Source organism: Pogona vitticeps, chromosome 2 (genome assembly GCF_051106095.1).
Source record: "Pogona vitticeps strain Pit_001003342236 chromosome 2, PviZW2.1, whole genome shotgun sequence".
NCBI lineage: Eukaryota > Metazoa > Chordata > Lepidosauria > Squamata > Agamidae > Pogona > Pogona vitticeps.
The window spans coordinates 17756780-17772999 of record NC_135784.1 but is presented as its reverse complement, the minus strand read 5'-3'; the positions used below and the strand labels follow the sequence as shown (position 1 = coordinate 17772999).

Below are 16220 nucleotides of genomic sequence, written 5' to 3'. Positions count from 1 at the left end.
CTCAGCTTCTGCGATTTGTCTCATCTCCAACGGGAGCAGCAAGGGCATCCAAATGTCCTTTGCAAAGGGGTTACAACTCAGCTCATCTCAGGGTCCTTTCAAGAACGGATTAGTGTTGTCCAAGCCAAAAGTCTCTAATTGCAGGTCTGGTAACGGGGTCATCTCATCTCGCACCTCCGTCTCATAAGGTTCCCCCTTTCGCAGGCGGGTCCATGGTCCATTAAGTACCCCTTCCTCTGCGCTTCCTCCAGACGCCATGCCCGGTGTTCTCGCTCTTCCCCGTCTACCGCTTCCTTCTCCACTCTGAACCATCTGCACCACTCTCTGGCTTCCGACTCTCCAAATCAAGAAGGACGCTGCAGCACCCCCTTCTCCTTCGGTAATCAGCTTCCTCCCTAGGGACCCGTACCTTCTACAATTTCCCAGTCCAAGGGTCTTCAACCCATATCATTTACCAACCCCCCCCCCAAGTATTATGTCCATCTCTCCTTTTCCCGCCAAACCATCCCCTGTCTAGGTGGCTACTGTCAACTTTATCAGTTCCCGCTCCAATTCTCGGGTATCAACTCCCCGCTGTTTGGTCTCGATGGGCGGTGCAGGTGGGTTTCTCTGAGCCTCTTGTTCCTTTGTGAGGGAGGATGGACGACACTCCGGCCAGAGCCTTTACACCAGGGGTCTCAGACTTGCGGCCCGGGGGCCATTTGCAGCCCGTCGGACAATAGTTTGTGGTCCCCGCCTTGCCTGCCCCCCTGAAGTGCCCACGCGTCGTCTGCTGTCAAGAGTCAAAAAAAGCCTTGCCTCGCTTGCCGGCGCTCTCCCAAGACAGCGCCTCTTGCACCCTCCATCAGGAACTGCAGCCTGCCAGCCAGCCCGCTTATCTGCTGGCTGCAGTTCTGGATGGAGGGTGCAAGAGGCGCTGTTGGGAGAGAGCCGGTGAGCGAGGTGCACTGCCAGCCCTTTCTGCCGAGTTGCAGCCAAGCGATGCCTGAGAGCGAAGCTCGCTCCTGGCCCGTCCTCGAAGAGCGCCTCCAAGCCACCAACAGCAGCTGCTGCCGCCTCTTCCAGGGAAGCAGCTGTCTGGCTCTCTTTCTCTCTCAGCTCCCCCAGCACCAGCCCGGCCAGCGCTTCCTCCTCCTTTTCGTCCTGCTTCAACCGCCTCGACTCTGGAGGCTGCCTGGGCTCGCCTCTCAAAGTTTGCTCCTCTGTCGTGGTGGGGGTACCTGCTGCTGCTGAGTGCGCCTTTTTTTGAGGGGGGCCTTCAGAGGAAGGTTGCCGGACTGCCATTTGTGTGTGTGTGTGTGTATGTGTGTATGCATGTGTCCGTACACCTGTGTAGGGCGCCCCGTTCTGTTTAATTTCGCCGGTACCGATGGGGGCTTTCCTCCTTTGGCGATTCTGTGAGGTTTTTTTAAAATTATGTCATGCCTTCCTCCCCGCTAGGCGGTCGCGACCTGCCCTCCCTCCTCCACTTCTTAATCCTGCTGCTGGTGCTGGTGGTGGTAGTGAAGAAGGAGCCAGAGGGGGTCCTGACCGGCGACGAGGGCTCATGCGCCCCTCCTCCTCGGAGCCCCAGCCGGGCTAAGGAAACTCCTGGGCAGTTTCCTTGGCTCTTGCTCTGCTTGGCAGAAAATCTGATGCGGCCCAGCCTCATCCAGACTCTGCTCCAGAGGCCCCCAGGTAAATTGAGTTTGAGACCCCTGCTTTACACTCTCGCCTCACGTCTCATACCCACAAGACTTTACACGCTGGAGAGAAACCATACCAGTGCCAGAAATATGGGATATGTTTTTCTGACAACTGAAACCTTCTCGCTCACCAGAGAATCCAGACAGGAGAAAAACCTTAGAAATGCGCATAGTGTGGGAAATGTTTCTCTTGGAATTCACACCTCATAAGGCACAACAAGAAAGAAATATAAAGTGGATATCAAATGTTTACACACCCCTGTTAAAATGTCAAGTGTCTGTGACGTAAAAAAAAATGAGACAAAGATAAATCATTTCATAACTTTTTCCACCTTTAATGAAACCTATGAACTATACAACTCAGTTGACCAAAAAAGTGGTATTTTTTAGGGGGAGGGAAGTAAAAATAAAAAAAACTATGCCACGAGTGTGGGAAATGGTATGTTTGCAAGGCAGCATTTCTGATACATCAGAGCCACGTGGATATGATTGGAATCATGATGGTTCATATCAGTACTCAGAAGGGCTCAATTTGAGCATTCGCTATAATCCACATTTTTAGCACCTACAGGGAGCCTTGGAAATGATCCCTGAAGATATAGGGCTCCTTCTGCATGTATTTAGGTAAGGTAAAGGTTCCCCTTGACATTTAGTCAGTCATGTCCGACTCTAGGGAGCGGTGCTCATCCCCGTTTCCAAGCCGTAGAGCCAGCGTTTGTCCGAAGACAGTTTCTGTTGTCACGTGACCAGCGCAGCTATACGCGGAACGTTGTTTACTTTCCCACCAAGGTGGTCCTATTTATCTACTCGCATTTGCATGTTTTTGAACTACTAGGTTGGCAAGGAGCTGGAACAAAGCAACGGGAGCTCACTCCATCGCGTGGATTCAATCTTACGACTGCTGGTCTTCTGACCCTGCAGCACACAAAGGCTTCTGCGGTTTAGCCCGCAGCACCACCACGTCCCTTTCTGCATGCATTTACTGCCACACAAATGCAGTTGGAGTGCTTCAACTTCCTGCTTACGTGTCTGGCCGCATGGAGCATTTGGCACAAACACAGACACAATCGTACACTCAAAAAGCAGCACTAGCATCTCCAGACTCCCTTCAGTTTTAAAGTCATTGCTGAGGAAGACTCCTTCCTGATATGAAGGCAGGTAGCGGTGATCAACAGTCTGGCAGTAACATCAAAACAAAAAACCCAACAAAAACATTGTGCGGTTCTATGGTTTATTTTGAGATAACACCAGTTAATAGGAAATGTAGACTGCGGCCAGGAGAGAACTCATTAGCCTGGGTTATTATCACTTGTCATATTTTACAAACCACTGACCAGAATGAGGAAAGTGTGTATTGTAGCTCTTCATAAGGTGCCCTAGAGAGAGTATAAAGGGCAGCGATGCTACAACTCCCAGGGAACAGAGCGCCAGCTTCCTTTTTTTGTACATTAACAACAGGAAGTAACGTCCAAGAGAGCCATGTAACCTCAGAGATAGGCCTTGGTCCAGGTGAGTTAAATGTCGATATCTTTTAAGTGTGGGTCTGTGGGCTGGAACCCTCACAATCCTGTCTCAGGGTCAGATTCCAGATTAGGCATCCTTCAGTCTTGAGAGACTAGGGTAACGTGCTCTGTATGGAGGACTTGGAACAGTGTCTAGTGTGGCTGAGAAGGCCAATTCGAGAGGGACAATCCCTTACACACAGAAGACATAGTCCGTCTCCTGTCCAGCTCCCTGGTTTTGCTGCTTTCGGGACTGCCTCTTCGCCTCAGCCTGCTGGACAAGGGTCTCATCAAAATGGGAGAGGCCGTGATGCAACGCTCCAGGCTGAACGCTCAGATGTCAGGGTTTCCCATCTGTTGAGGTCCATTCCTAAGGCCTTCAGATCCTGCTTGCAGAGTATTTCAGGGTATCCTTGGGGGATTCTGGGATTTAGAAGGGGGGGAAAGCCCCAGTAAACTTGGAGGATACATCCCTAATGATCAGTTTCTTATTTATTTATTTATTTATTTATTTATTTATTTATTTATTTATTTATTTATTTATTTATTTATTATTTGATTTATATCCCGCCCATCTGGTATATTTATACCACTCTGAGCGGCTTCCTGGAGACCTTAATAAAAATGTTATGTATTTTAAAAATGCTTCCACAGTGATAATTTGTGAATAAACTTGAATAATGGATGAGTTTGGTAGCCTGACAACTTATTGTTGTTCCCTAAAGTCTTTGAAATGTAGCCCCTACTTGTTTGTGCTACATCAAGCCTTGCTTTCAGGGCCCCACCATTTCTTCTGAGATTGTTGAGTATGGCCAAAAAAGGTCTGTTTTTGTTGCCTTCAGTTCATTCACACGAATCGTTCCATGTTCACCCGCTCTTCATTTTGTGATTTCCAATCTACCTTGGTTCGTGTTTCTCACATTCCAAACTCCGGTTGTCAAGCTTCACACTTTCAGATCTCTTTATGAACAGAACTTTTAGGGGTCTCAGCAATAACTTCTTTTTTTAATTTTGTTTTTATTATTATTATTATTATTTATAAAATACATCCATGCTTACTTAACATTGTGTCACCTGGGTTCAGCGTACAATCATTTGTCAATACAACTGCAATACATATTAGGCTCTTAATCTATACAACGTGTTTCTAGAATTTTTCTTGTTTACTATTAAGTACATATATTGCTATCATTAAAATCTTTTTTTAGTTCATTGTTATTTCTACCATTAATATTCTCCCTTCTTTGTCAGAATAGAGTTTAGCGTTTCTTTCCCATATAAAACTACCCCTCTTTTCTTTTATTGTACAGCTGAGTGGTAGAGTTTCCCAATCTTCAGGTAAATCAAATATTTATAATGCTGCTTTTTAATGTGCGTTTCTTTAATCATATATTAATTACATCTGTTTCATTTTTTTATAGTTTTGAAACACATGATTCCTTTTTCTTGGTGCATTGAGGCCACTGATGTTCACTGAGAAGAACCCAATTTCGTTCTCCATTTTGTTTACTTATATTTAGGTTTTGTTGCCCTGGTATTCCGTTTTTCTCTTTGAATTTTATCCAGATCTTGTCCAATATCCTTTTTCCGACTCTCTTCTTCACTTAGCTCACTCTCCTCTTCTGGTGTTTTCTCTCTCTGTTTTCTACTTTCTTCTTCATTTATGTATATCTTGCCCCTGTACTGCTGCTTCGAAGAAGGTTATATGTTTTTCAAGGAATTCTCTTGCTTTAGGTACCAGCCATCTAAAATTCACTCCTTTCCTATCCAGTTTGGTCGTCAAAAAGTGATACTGTTTCCTCCCCTCTCTTATTCTCCAAGGTATCTGTTTCAATACCACGATTTCCTTTTGTCTGTATTGTATTGCGTCTTCACTGGTCCTTTGCAGTACTTCATCTCTTGTCGATCCTTTCACAAACTTTATGTGTACTTCACGTGGTATTCTGTTCTTTTTCGCATAACTTGAATGTAATCGATACTTTTGGTCTATCTCATTTTCCAACTCTTCTTTTCCAATTCCCAGTGCCTCTGCCAAAATGGCTGCCATCAATTCTGGTAAGTCCTCCTGTTTGTCTTCTGGTATGTTTTGGAATCTAAGAATGTTTGAAGCTCTTTCCATTTCCATTGCTGCGATTGAATCCATTAGATTTTTGTTAGCCTGAACCAGTTTAGGGTTTTCTTTTATCAATTCATGCAATCTCTTTTCTGTTTCATCCGCGTCATTTCCCAGTTTTTCAATTCTCTGTTGATTCTTTGTGGTGCTTTGCTGGATATCTTGGAGTTGCGTATTCATCATGCAGATCTGTTTGTTGATTTTATTCAATTTCTATTCCATTTTGCGTCAGTTAAGTTTTGCTTCTTCATGGCTTCGTCTTGATTCTTCTTGATTTTTCTTTGTCTCCTCTTTGTGGAATACAACTGAATCTTGGATCTCCCGGAGCGTTGCTTGTAGATCTTTGATCGTTGCTTTCAGATCTTGAACATCAGCAACTGGATACCCTTTTGATTTGATCGAGGACAGAATTGCTTGACTTTCTTAGGGTCCATAATACAGTTGGAGCCCCATAGCCATGGGGGATCGGTTTCAAATCCTCCCCACTCTCGCCTATGCTTATAATGCAGATGAATGCTAGTGAATGCTGTACCTAGCATGGTCTCTGGCTCCCTCTAGTGGCCAGTTGTGCTAACGTCTTCTTGAGAAATATAAATTTCTTGCATTTTTCTTTTATAATTTTAAATATTTTCAGACTGTGGATAAGTGAATTGGTGGGAACTGATCCCATGGATATCGGAGTTCTACTGTATCATCAAACTTCTCCTCTGGCAGCAGTTCCCCAAATAAATTGATATTTGCCCCCACTCTCCTTCCGGTGACCTCAGAAGAACTCCAGATTGTTTCACACACGTTGAGCTTGATCCAGTGAGTGAGTTGTAGGTCAGTCCTGTCCTCCTTGGATTGTCATGCCTCTAGGATAAATACTGCAGATTTGGTGTGTGGAGTCGGTAGTTAAACCTTAGAGAACGTGGGCAAGCGAAGACGCCCCAACAATGTCCTCTTGCTCTAGAGCCTTGGAAAGTGTATACAGTACTGTACAATATAAGACTTACTTTAGTCTTTGAGTAAAGCAATGACCAAAGTAAAGTTCTTCTGTTACAACTTCTAGTGTTCCTCAGGATGTGCAACACCAGCTGCGGGTGATGGGAGCTCTCTTCCGATAATAGGGAATCCTACGATGATGGAGCTGAAAAAGGGTCTCGAAGGCTATCGAGTCCAACCTCCTGCTCAAGGCAGGAATCCAAGTCAAAGGATATCAGCCAAGTGGTTGTCTGAATCTTCTCTTGAAACCCTCCAGCGTTGGAGCGCTCAACGCCTGCCAACTTCATGGGCTCCTTCGTCGTACTGCTCTAAAAGTTAGGAAGTATTTTCCTGATATTCAGCCTAAATCTGGCCTCCTGTAGCTTGAGCCCATCATTACGCATCCTGCACTCTGGGATGACCGAGAACAGATCATAGAGTCAGAGAATCGTCATAGGGTTGGGAAGGGACCTTGGAGGTCATCTAGGCCACCCCCCTGCCCAAGGCAGGAGACCTCCAGCCATTCCGGACAGATGGCTGTCCAATCCGTTTCCCTCCTCTGCAGTGCCACACATTTTAGCTGGATATTCCTGGCCTTTTCCTCTTCGTGATATACATCAGGGGCAGAGTGGAGGTTACGAGATCCCCACAAGAGGCAAAGGCCTCGGCTGGAGAAGAAACCAGAGGCCGCCCAGTATTCCCCGGGCAGGGTGTTCTGGGAGTGTGGGAAGCAGAAGAGCGAGAGGGCGGGGGAGAAGATCCTGTTTCCAAAACGCTTCCCAAGGGCCGCTGAGGAGCAAATCCAGGCCGGACTCTGCCCTTCACCTCTGAGCTCAGGCGGCAGATTGGAGGGGTCGGTGCTTCCCTTGCCAGGAGCCTGGCTTGGCTTCAGTCACATGATAGGAAGTGGGAGACAAGAGCAAAGGAGTCTGAGGGGAGGGAGATGATGGAAGATTGAAAGGGAGGGTTCAAAGGCCCAAACCTCCTCCTGGAAATGGGAGAGGAGATCAGGTGAGAAGGAGTGGCTCCGGATTTTGTTTTTTGTTTTGTTTTGGAGTGGTTGCAGGCGGGGGGGGGGGGATGAGAATCGACCTGGAAAAAAGCAGAGGGATTTTTTGGGCGGGAAATCTGGGCAGATCGAGATCCTGGACCTTCCCTCAAATCGAGAAGGGAGCAAACGGACTCCATTATAGTCAGATTGCAATGCAATGCCATAGAAGGTTCTAGAATCTGGATGCATTGTGGCAAGATCCAGTGAACCGGTCAGGCAACTGAAGGTTAAGTGCAGAGAATTGGGATTTCTCGAGGGGAAGGCAACCTGGGATGGGGGTTGGAAGTCTCCCAAGACCAAGGCTTCTGCCTCCGAAATAATCCCGTCCTGTGTCTCCTCTCAATTCCTTTGGAGGGGAAAAGGGGAGCCAGCTTCTCCCAAGGGCGCCTAGGCTTCAAGGAGGGACGTGGGGAGCCCCTTGTCCCTCAATGCACTTCTGGTGGGGATGGTGAGTCTCCCCAAGGATTTGGGGTCAGGGGATCCAGGAGGAGGCGAATAGACAGTGAGAGAGGATCTCTTCCCCTCCTCCAGATTGGCCCCCAAAGTTTGGTTTCCTGATGCAAAGCCTTGCAGCCCCCCCCCCCCTCGGCCGACCACACGAAAACCGACAGAAGCTGGCTCGGTTGTTAGTTGACGGGGAAGAGGAGCCCATCAATAGGATTTTCCCGGGGCTCTTCCTCCTCCTATGCTATGAAGTCAGTTCTGACATTTGGTGACCCTTTTCAGGGTTTTATAAGCGGAGAATACACCGAAGTGGCGTCCCCTTCCCTTCTTCTGGGGACAACCTGGGATTGTGTTCCTCCCCCAAGGCTACCCAGGCTGGCTCGACTCGCAGGAGGCACAAAGGGGGAATCGAACTCCCAACCTCTGGCTCCCCAGCCAAGCGCCTGACTCATTGAGATGTCCAGACAGCTTTTTCTCTTACCTCGGAGACCCCCCTAAATTAAGACCAATGTTGTCGTGGTTAGGTGTGAGAGAGGTGCACTGAGCCCTCAGCAGGAGATGGAGGGAGAGGAGAGGGGAGCTGTGGCTGGCGGATTTTGTCATTTCCAACTTTTTTTCCTTTCTCTTAGAATGTAATGATCATCATTAGCAGAAAAAATGTCCTGCCTTTGCAGCCTGTGAAGAGTGTCATCTGATAAAGACGATCTTTACTCAGAGAGAGAGAGAGAGAGAGAGAGAAGGAAGGACCCCTTTGATTCCCCTAAATGGCTTTCTTAGAACATACACCAGCAATTTAGGAGCAGACGTTCGTTGACCTTGATCGAGGAAGAGCTTCTGATGTCCTCATGGCGGAGAGCAGTGCCCAATTCTGGGAGAGGTCATTGCGGAAAATCTTGGAGGAGGAGGATGTCAGCTCAGTTACACAACTCCAGAGCTTCAGGCGGTTCTCCTACAAGGAAGCAGAAGGGCCCCGAGAAGCTTGCAGCCGACTCCACTATCTCTGCCGTCGGTGGCTGAAGCCAGAAAGGCACACCAAGGCTCAGATCCTGGACCTGGTGATCCTGGAGCAGTTCCTGGCCATCCTTCCCCCGGAGATGTCCCGCTGGGTGAGGGAATGTGGAGCGGAGACCAGTTCCCAGGCGGTGGCCCTGGCCGAAGGCTTCCTCCTGAGCCAGGCAGAAGAGGAGCGGAAGGTGAGGGGATTCCCACTTGGGGCTCTTAAGACAGGTCGCCTCAGTCCCTGTGGCCCCTTCCTCTGCCCCATAGCCCCTCCTGAGGCCCCTCATGCTGCCATGGCCTCCCCAAGCTTCTGCGGTTCTGCCTAATTTTGGTGCACCGCCTCTTCTCTTTGGAAGCAAAGTCTACAGGAAGCATGGTTCTTGATTCAGAGTAGAAAAATATCTGTGGAAAGCTTGATCCTCCTTTAAAACAAGCCACCCTTGTTATTTTTTCTGTAAGAAAATTCCAGATTTCTCTTTCTGCCCCAGAGACACCACCAAAGGAGACGATGAGGTTTCTGATGGGATTGGAGGTGGTGGCTCTCTACCTCTTCCTACACCCCAGAAGTCCTCCATCTTTTATCTAATGGATGAGAAATCCAGTGCAGGGACTGGGTGGGTAGCTCAGTGGCTGAGGTCCCTGGCTGCAGAGCCAGAGGTTGGGAGTTTGATTCCCCCCACTGGGCCTCCTGGGAAAAGAGCCAGCCTGGGTAGCCTTGGGCCAGCGGCCCAGTCCCAGAAATAACCCCATTAAAAAGGGAATGGAAAACCACTTCTAAGTACTGTACAGTATTCTCTACCTAGAAAACCCTGGAAAGGGTGGCCATAAGTCAGAATGGACCTGACGGTACACACTTCTTATTATTACATATACCCCAGAAATAGTCCTCCTCCCATCTGATGGGTGGCAAATTTAAAGGAGGATCTTTTAAGATGTTCTACAAGGGACTTACAGTCCTTTGATAATATCCAGAGACAGACATCCCCTGACCCCCAAATTCTACCACCAACCTTCCAGTCCCTCTCTCATTCCTTTTCTGTCGTTCTTTTGGATTGAATCCTTTCTTGTTCTTTCAGGGGGAAAGTCTCTCTGTGGACATTCAGCCTGATTTCTCAGTGACAGAGAAGGCGGCACAGCCGGAGAGCAGACAGCATCTTCTGCCAAGGGGGAACACGCCAGGCGGTGAAGGAGGTGCCAGTTTGCAGGGTAAAGTCAAATGTCAGCAGGGGAAAGGAAGAGGGTGATCTCCTTGTCTGAAGGATGGAGGAGAAGCATGGGCTGCGTTGATATCTCCCTGAGTATCTCCCCCCCCCCCATTCTATATTTGTGTTTTAATGGTTGTTTTGTGTTGACACATCACCTGCTGCCGTCCACTTTTCCCCACATGACTGTCTTTTCCAGAGAATCTTGCCTTTTCGTGAGGTGCCCAAAGGAGGACAGTCTCAATTTCAGCGTTTTTGCCTCCAGAGAGAGTTCAGGGTGGATTTGATCTTGGGCCCACTCATTTGTCTTTCCGGAAGAGAACATTGCATATGTTTCTGTGAGAATTGTATGCACCTGACGCCACGTTCTCAGCACCTCTCACATAGGAGATGGAATGTTTAATTACCAACACTTAAAGGACTTTAAACGAGAAAAGGAGTGCTTAGATTCATGGCCAGAAGGTCAAAGAGAAAAGCTCCACCCAAAGGAAATAGAAATCATATCTATGTGCCTGAAACACAAATTCAGGATAGGGAAGAATCCAAATTGTCTCATTCCGTCCAGTTGTCATTGCATCGCTGGTTGGTCTCTCCACACATTGATTCGATGATTCTGTTTGTATCCCATGTTAGACTCAATGTGCTCAAGACCTTGCAATTTTTTTTCCTTAACAACTCAGGCCTGAGAACAACAATCCTGTGAGGTAGGTCTGGTTGTGGAAGAATAACTGAGCTGTGATCGTCCCGTGGGTTTCATGGCAGTTCTGAGTTTCAGTGGCAACAAGCTCTCCTAAGTCTCAGGCTAAGTGCTGGCCGTTCCCCCCTTCCTTTGCAATCTTTTGCATTTTACTGGAGTTACTTTCTAGTACGTTTTAGAAAAAAGAAGCCGTGTTGATCTGTTCTACCATATCAGGTCAAAAGCAAAACAACATTAAAAATAAAGTAGAGAAAAAGGGCTCAGGGACAAATCCTCAGACAAAATGTGGGCTTCCTATCTGAGTAAAAGATAGCGATTAGTTTTTAAGGTCACAGAAAAGTTTTGTCATCATTATTTTATTTGTATTAGTTTTAGAATTGTTCTCAATTTCTAGTACATGTTTATAGGATTTTGATCTTTGTCTCTGTGAGAAACGGTTGCAACTGATGCCGCATTCCCATACAGGAGCTGGAATGATGCCAGTAGCAAAGACTCCGCCATCTTCCCTTCCCTCGGATGGAGAGGAACCCCATCAGATAAGCAGAAGGGCGAAACTGCAGTCCATCCGTACATCAAATGCTCTCATCGCATTCCTTGGAAGAATCAAGGGGGCATTTGTTCCAGTTTTGCTTGTGTCCGAATATTTCCAAAACAAAAACCATTAAGTGCTTTGTATTTGGGATTTCAGGAAATTGAGATATTAAACATGAGAGAAATGAAAACTGATGGAGTCACCCATCCAGACCCCACAGCTTTGAGTGCTTAACTCTTAAAAGTCCTTTGTATTCTTTAGTCATGCCCGTCCTGAATTTGGCTGGTCGCCCATTTTTTTAAAAAGAGTTCCTTGCTGTAACACCTATACAGTAGAGCCCCTTTATCTGCAGGATCTGTATCGCCAGATTCACTTATCCACGGTCTGAAAAATTAAAAATATTAAAAGAAAAATCCAAGCTATAATTTTTTTCCACAAGGTCAGTACCAAAATTGGCCACAAGAGATAGCCAGAAAGCATGCTACAGAAAGCATTGGCTATTAAAATACAATTTGCTATAACATAATCCTTCTGAAGAAAATCAATCCTGAGTGCTCAGTGGAAGGACAGATCCTGAAGCTGAGGCTCCAATATTTTGGCCATCTCATGAGAAGAGAAGACTCCTTGGAAAAGACCCTGGTGTTGGGAAAGTGTGAGGGCAAGAGGAGAAGGGGACGACCGAGGATGAGATGGTTGGACAGTGTCATCGGCTACCAAAATGAATTTGATCCAACTCCGGGAGGCAGTGGAAGACAGGAGGGCCTGGTGTGCTCTGGTCCATGGGGTCACGAAGAGTCAGACACGACTTAACGACTGAACAACAACAACATAACATAATCCGTGTTGTTCAGCATCAGCGGGAAGCTTGGATCTGATCTCCCGTGGATATGGAGGTCCTACTGTATATCAAGAAAGTATAACATAGTTGTCTCCATGGTGAGAAAAGCAGGACCCTCCTGTATCAGATTGGTTTCTCACAAGAGTTCCCTATGGCAAGCCCAAACATGGGGCAGAGAAATCCCTTTATATCTCAATCTCGCCTGATTCAGACACCTGTTTTGGAGGGTTGTATTAAAGTAGCTCTGAGCTGTGAGAAAAATATACTTTTTTCTCCAGTCTTCTGTGACCTTTGAAGAGGTGGCGGTGTGTTTCACCCAGGAGGAGTGGGCGCTGCTGGATCCTGACCAGAGGGCCCTACAGAGGGAAGTCATGGAGGAGAATTCTAGGATGGTGACATCTCTGGGTAAGGCCCCCTCTTTCCCTGGTAATTAAAAATAATTCCAAAAGTTGGAGAGAAATGCTGAGATCGGAAAGGGGGTTATGAAAGTATGATGTAGACGACAGAGGGCATCACCAGGAGCCAAGAGAGCGACACGTTGGGTGCAGATTGTCCGTTTCTGGTCATACCCAGAATTCAGTCTTGGTCTGTGCTTGTCTCTCTTCTCTGCAGATAATTTGAAGAAAACAGCCAAATGTGCAAGGAGCAGCAAGTGCTTTGTGCAGAAAATGGATCTTGTCAGACATTGGCAAACACACACAAATGTTAAAAGAATTACTGGAGGGAAACCCTACAAATGCATCCTGTGTGGGAAACATTTTGCCCAAAAGATGACCCTGATCCTTCACAAGAGGACCCACATTGCAAAGAAAAGTGTCAGGGAGAAGCCACACAAATGCCAGGAGTGTGAGAAATGTCTTCCTCAAAAGACAGACTTGAAAAAGCATGGGACTCGGCACAGCGGAGAGAAACCATACCAATCTGAGGAGTGCGGGAAAGGTTTTACCTGGAATCCAAACGTTATGAAGCATCAGAGAGTTCATACAAGAGAGAAACCGTACAAATGCCTGAAGTGTAGCAAACATTTTTCTTGCAGTACAACCCTTTTGAGCCATCAGAGAGTCCACAGAGGAGAAAAACGATACAAATGTCAAGAATGTGGGAAATGTTTTTCTCAAACTTGGATCCTTCTGGTGCACCAGAGAGTCCACACAGGAGAAAAACCCTACAAATATAAGGAGTGTGATAAATGTTTTCCTCAGAAGACAGAGTTGGTGAAGCATAAGACTCAGCGCACAGGAGAGAAACCGTACAAATGTCAGGAGTGTGAGAAGTCTTTTTCTCAGAACTCACACCTTCTGAAGCACAAAAGAGTTCATACAGGTGAGAAACCGTTCAAATGTCAGGAGTGTGAGAAGTCTTTTTCTCAGAACTCACACCTTCTGACGCACAAAAGAGTACATACAGGTGAGAAACCGTACAAATGTCAGGAGTGTGAGAAGTCTTTTTCTCATAACTCACACCTTCTGAAGCACAAAAGAGTTCATACAGGTGAGAAACCGTACAAATGTCAGGAGTGTGAGAAGTGTTTTTCTCAGAACTCACACCTTCTGAAGCACAAAAGAGTTCATACAGGTGAGAAACCGTACAAATGTCAGGAGTGTGAGAAGTCTTTTTCTCATAACTCAGACCTTCTGAGGCACAAAAGAGTTCATACCGGTGAGAAACCGTACAAATGTCAGGAGTGTGAGAAGTCTTTTTCTCATAACTCAGACCTTCTGAAGCACAAAAGAATTCATACAGGTGAGAAACCGTACAAATGTCAGGAGTGTGAGAAGTCTTTTTCTCATAACTCAAACCTTCGGAGGCACAAAAGAGTTCATAGAGGTGAGAAACCGTACAAATGTCAGGAGTGTGAGAAGTCTTTTTCTCATAACTCAGACCTTCTGAAGCACAAAAGAGTTCATACAGGTGAGAAACCATACAAATGTCAGGAGTGTGAGAAGTCTTTTTCTCATAACTCAAACCTTCTGAGGCACAAAAGAGTTCATACAGGTGAGAAACCGTACAAATGTAAGGATTGTGGGAAATTTTTTACCCGGAATTCAAGCCTTGTGGTGCACCAGAGAGTCCACACAGGAGAGAAACCCTACAAATACAAGGAGTGTGAGAAATCATTTGCTTGGAATTCACAACTTATGAATCATTATGATGTCCACAAAGGACGACACGTCAACAAGTGTCCCAAGTTTAGGAAATGTTTTGTTCTAATTTCAGATATTGTGAAGCATCGGAGAGTCCATACAGGTGAGAAACTAGAAGTGTCAGGAGTGTGAGAACTGTTTTTGTAAGAACTCCCACCTTCTGAGGCACAAAAGTGTTCATATAAGAGAGAAAATGTGCAAATGCCAGGAGTGTCAAAAAGTTTTGATCACAGTTCCCAGTTTGAGAACTTTCAAAGAATCCACACCGGAGGTCAACTTTACAAGTGTCAAGAATGTGGGAAATGTTTCATTCAGAATTCAAAGTTTCTGAAGCATCAGACTGTACACACGAGAGAGAAATCATACCGATGGCAGATCTGTGGCATGTGTTTTTCTCTGAGTATAAATCTTCTGATTCACCAGAGAGTCCACAAAGGAGAAAAACCATAGAAATGTAAGGAATATGGGAAATGTTTTGCACGGAAATCAGCTCTTTTGAGCCATCAGGTACTCGACAGGGGAGAGAAGCCACACAAATGCCAGAAGTGTTGGAAATTCTTTGCTCAGAGTTCACAACTTGTGAACCATAAAAGAATCAACCGAGGAAAGCAACCGTACGAGTGCCAGGAGTGTGGGAAGTCTTTTGCAAAGAACTCAAAATATTGTGACCCACTGTTAGTTAGGGTTCATATCTTGCCTCCCCTAGTTTTAAGTGAGACTCTGGAAACACTTGTGTTAAAAAATCACAACTAATCTTTATTAGAATATATAACAATAAATCTGTTTGCCTAAACTCAGCTTCTGCGGTTTCTCTCATCTCCAACAGGACCAGCGAGGGCATCCAAATGTCCTTTGCAAAGGGGTTACAACTCAGCTCGTCTCAGGGTCCTTTCAAAAACGGATTAGTGTTGTCCAAGCCAAAAGTCTCTAATTGCGGTTCTGGTAACGGGGTCGTGTCCTCATCTCGCACCTCCGTCTCATAAGGGTCCCCCTCTCCTCATAGAGGGGTCCATGGTCCATTAAGTACCCCTTCCTCTGCGCTTCTTCCAGACGCCATGCCCGGTGTTCTTGCTCTTCCCAGTCTACCGCCTCCTTCTCCACTCTGAACCATCTGCCGGCGATGAGGGCTCATGCGCCCCTCCTCCTCGGAGCCCCAGCCGGGCTAAGGAAACTCCTGGGCAGTTTCCTTGGCTCTTGCTCTGCTTGGCAGAAAATCTGATGCGGCCCAGCCTCATCCAGCCTCTGCTCCAGAGGCCCCCAGGTAAATTGAGTTTGAGACCCCTGCTTTACACTCTCGCCTCACGTCTCATACCCACAAGACTTTACACACTGGAGAGAAACTATACCAGTGCCACAAAAATATGGGATATGTTTTTCTCACAATTGAAACCTTCTCGCTCACCAGAGAGTCGAGACAGGAGAAAAACCTACAAATGCGCATAGTGTGGGAAATGTTTCTCTTGGAATTCACACCTCACATGGCACAACAAGAAAGGGATATACAGTGAATATAAAAAGCTTATACACCCCTGTTAAAATGTGAAGTGTCTGTGATGTAAAAAAAGAGACAAAGATAAATCACTTCAGAACTGTGAGCTAAACCGCAGAAGCCTTTGTGTGTTGCAGGGTCAGAAGACCAAGCAGTCGTAAGATCAAATCCACGTGACGGAGTGAGCACCCGTCGCTTGTCCCACCTCCCGCCAACCTAGCGGTTTGAAAACATGCAAATGCGAGTAGATAAATAGGGACCACCTTGGTGGGAAGGTAACAGCGTTCCGTGTCTAAGTCGCACTGGCCATGTGACCACGGAAGATTGTCTTCGGACAAAACGCTGGCTCTATGGCTTAGAAACGGGGATGAGCACCGCCTCCTAGAGGTGAACATTACTGGACAAAAATTCTCAAGGGGAACCTTTACCTTTTATAAACTTTACAATTTGGTTCACCAACAAACTGGTATTTTTTTAGGGGGAGGGAAGTAAAAATAAAAAACTGCCACTGTGGCATTTCTGACACATCAGAGCCACATGGATATGATTGGAATCATGATG

General features: G+C 46.4%; 1 protein-coding gene across 1 annotated transcript; it reads left to right on the top strand.

Annotated features, from left to right (window-relative positions):
- Positions 1-1116: 1116 nt before the first annotated feature.
- Positions 1117-14963, top strand: LOC140703949 (uncharacterized). The gene is made up of 5 exons (XM_078388164.1): positions 1117-7274; positions 8388-8951; positions 9834-9963; positions 11122-12431; positions 12639-14963. The coding sequence occupies exons 4-5, from the start codon at positions 12398-12400 to the stop codon at positions 14300-14302; spliced, it is 1698 nt and encodes a 565-aa protein (XP_078244290.1). The 5' UTR covers positions 1117-7274; positions 8388-8951; positions 9834-9963; positions 11122-12397; the 3' UTR covers positions 14303-14963.
- The last annotated feature ends 1257 nt before the right edge of the window (positions 14964-16220 follow it).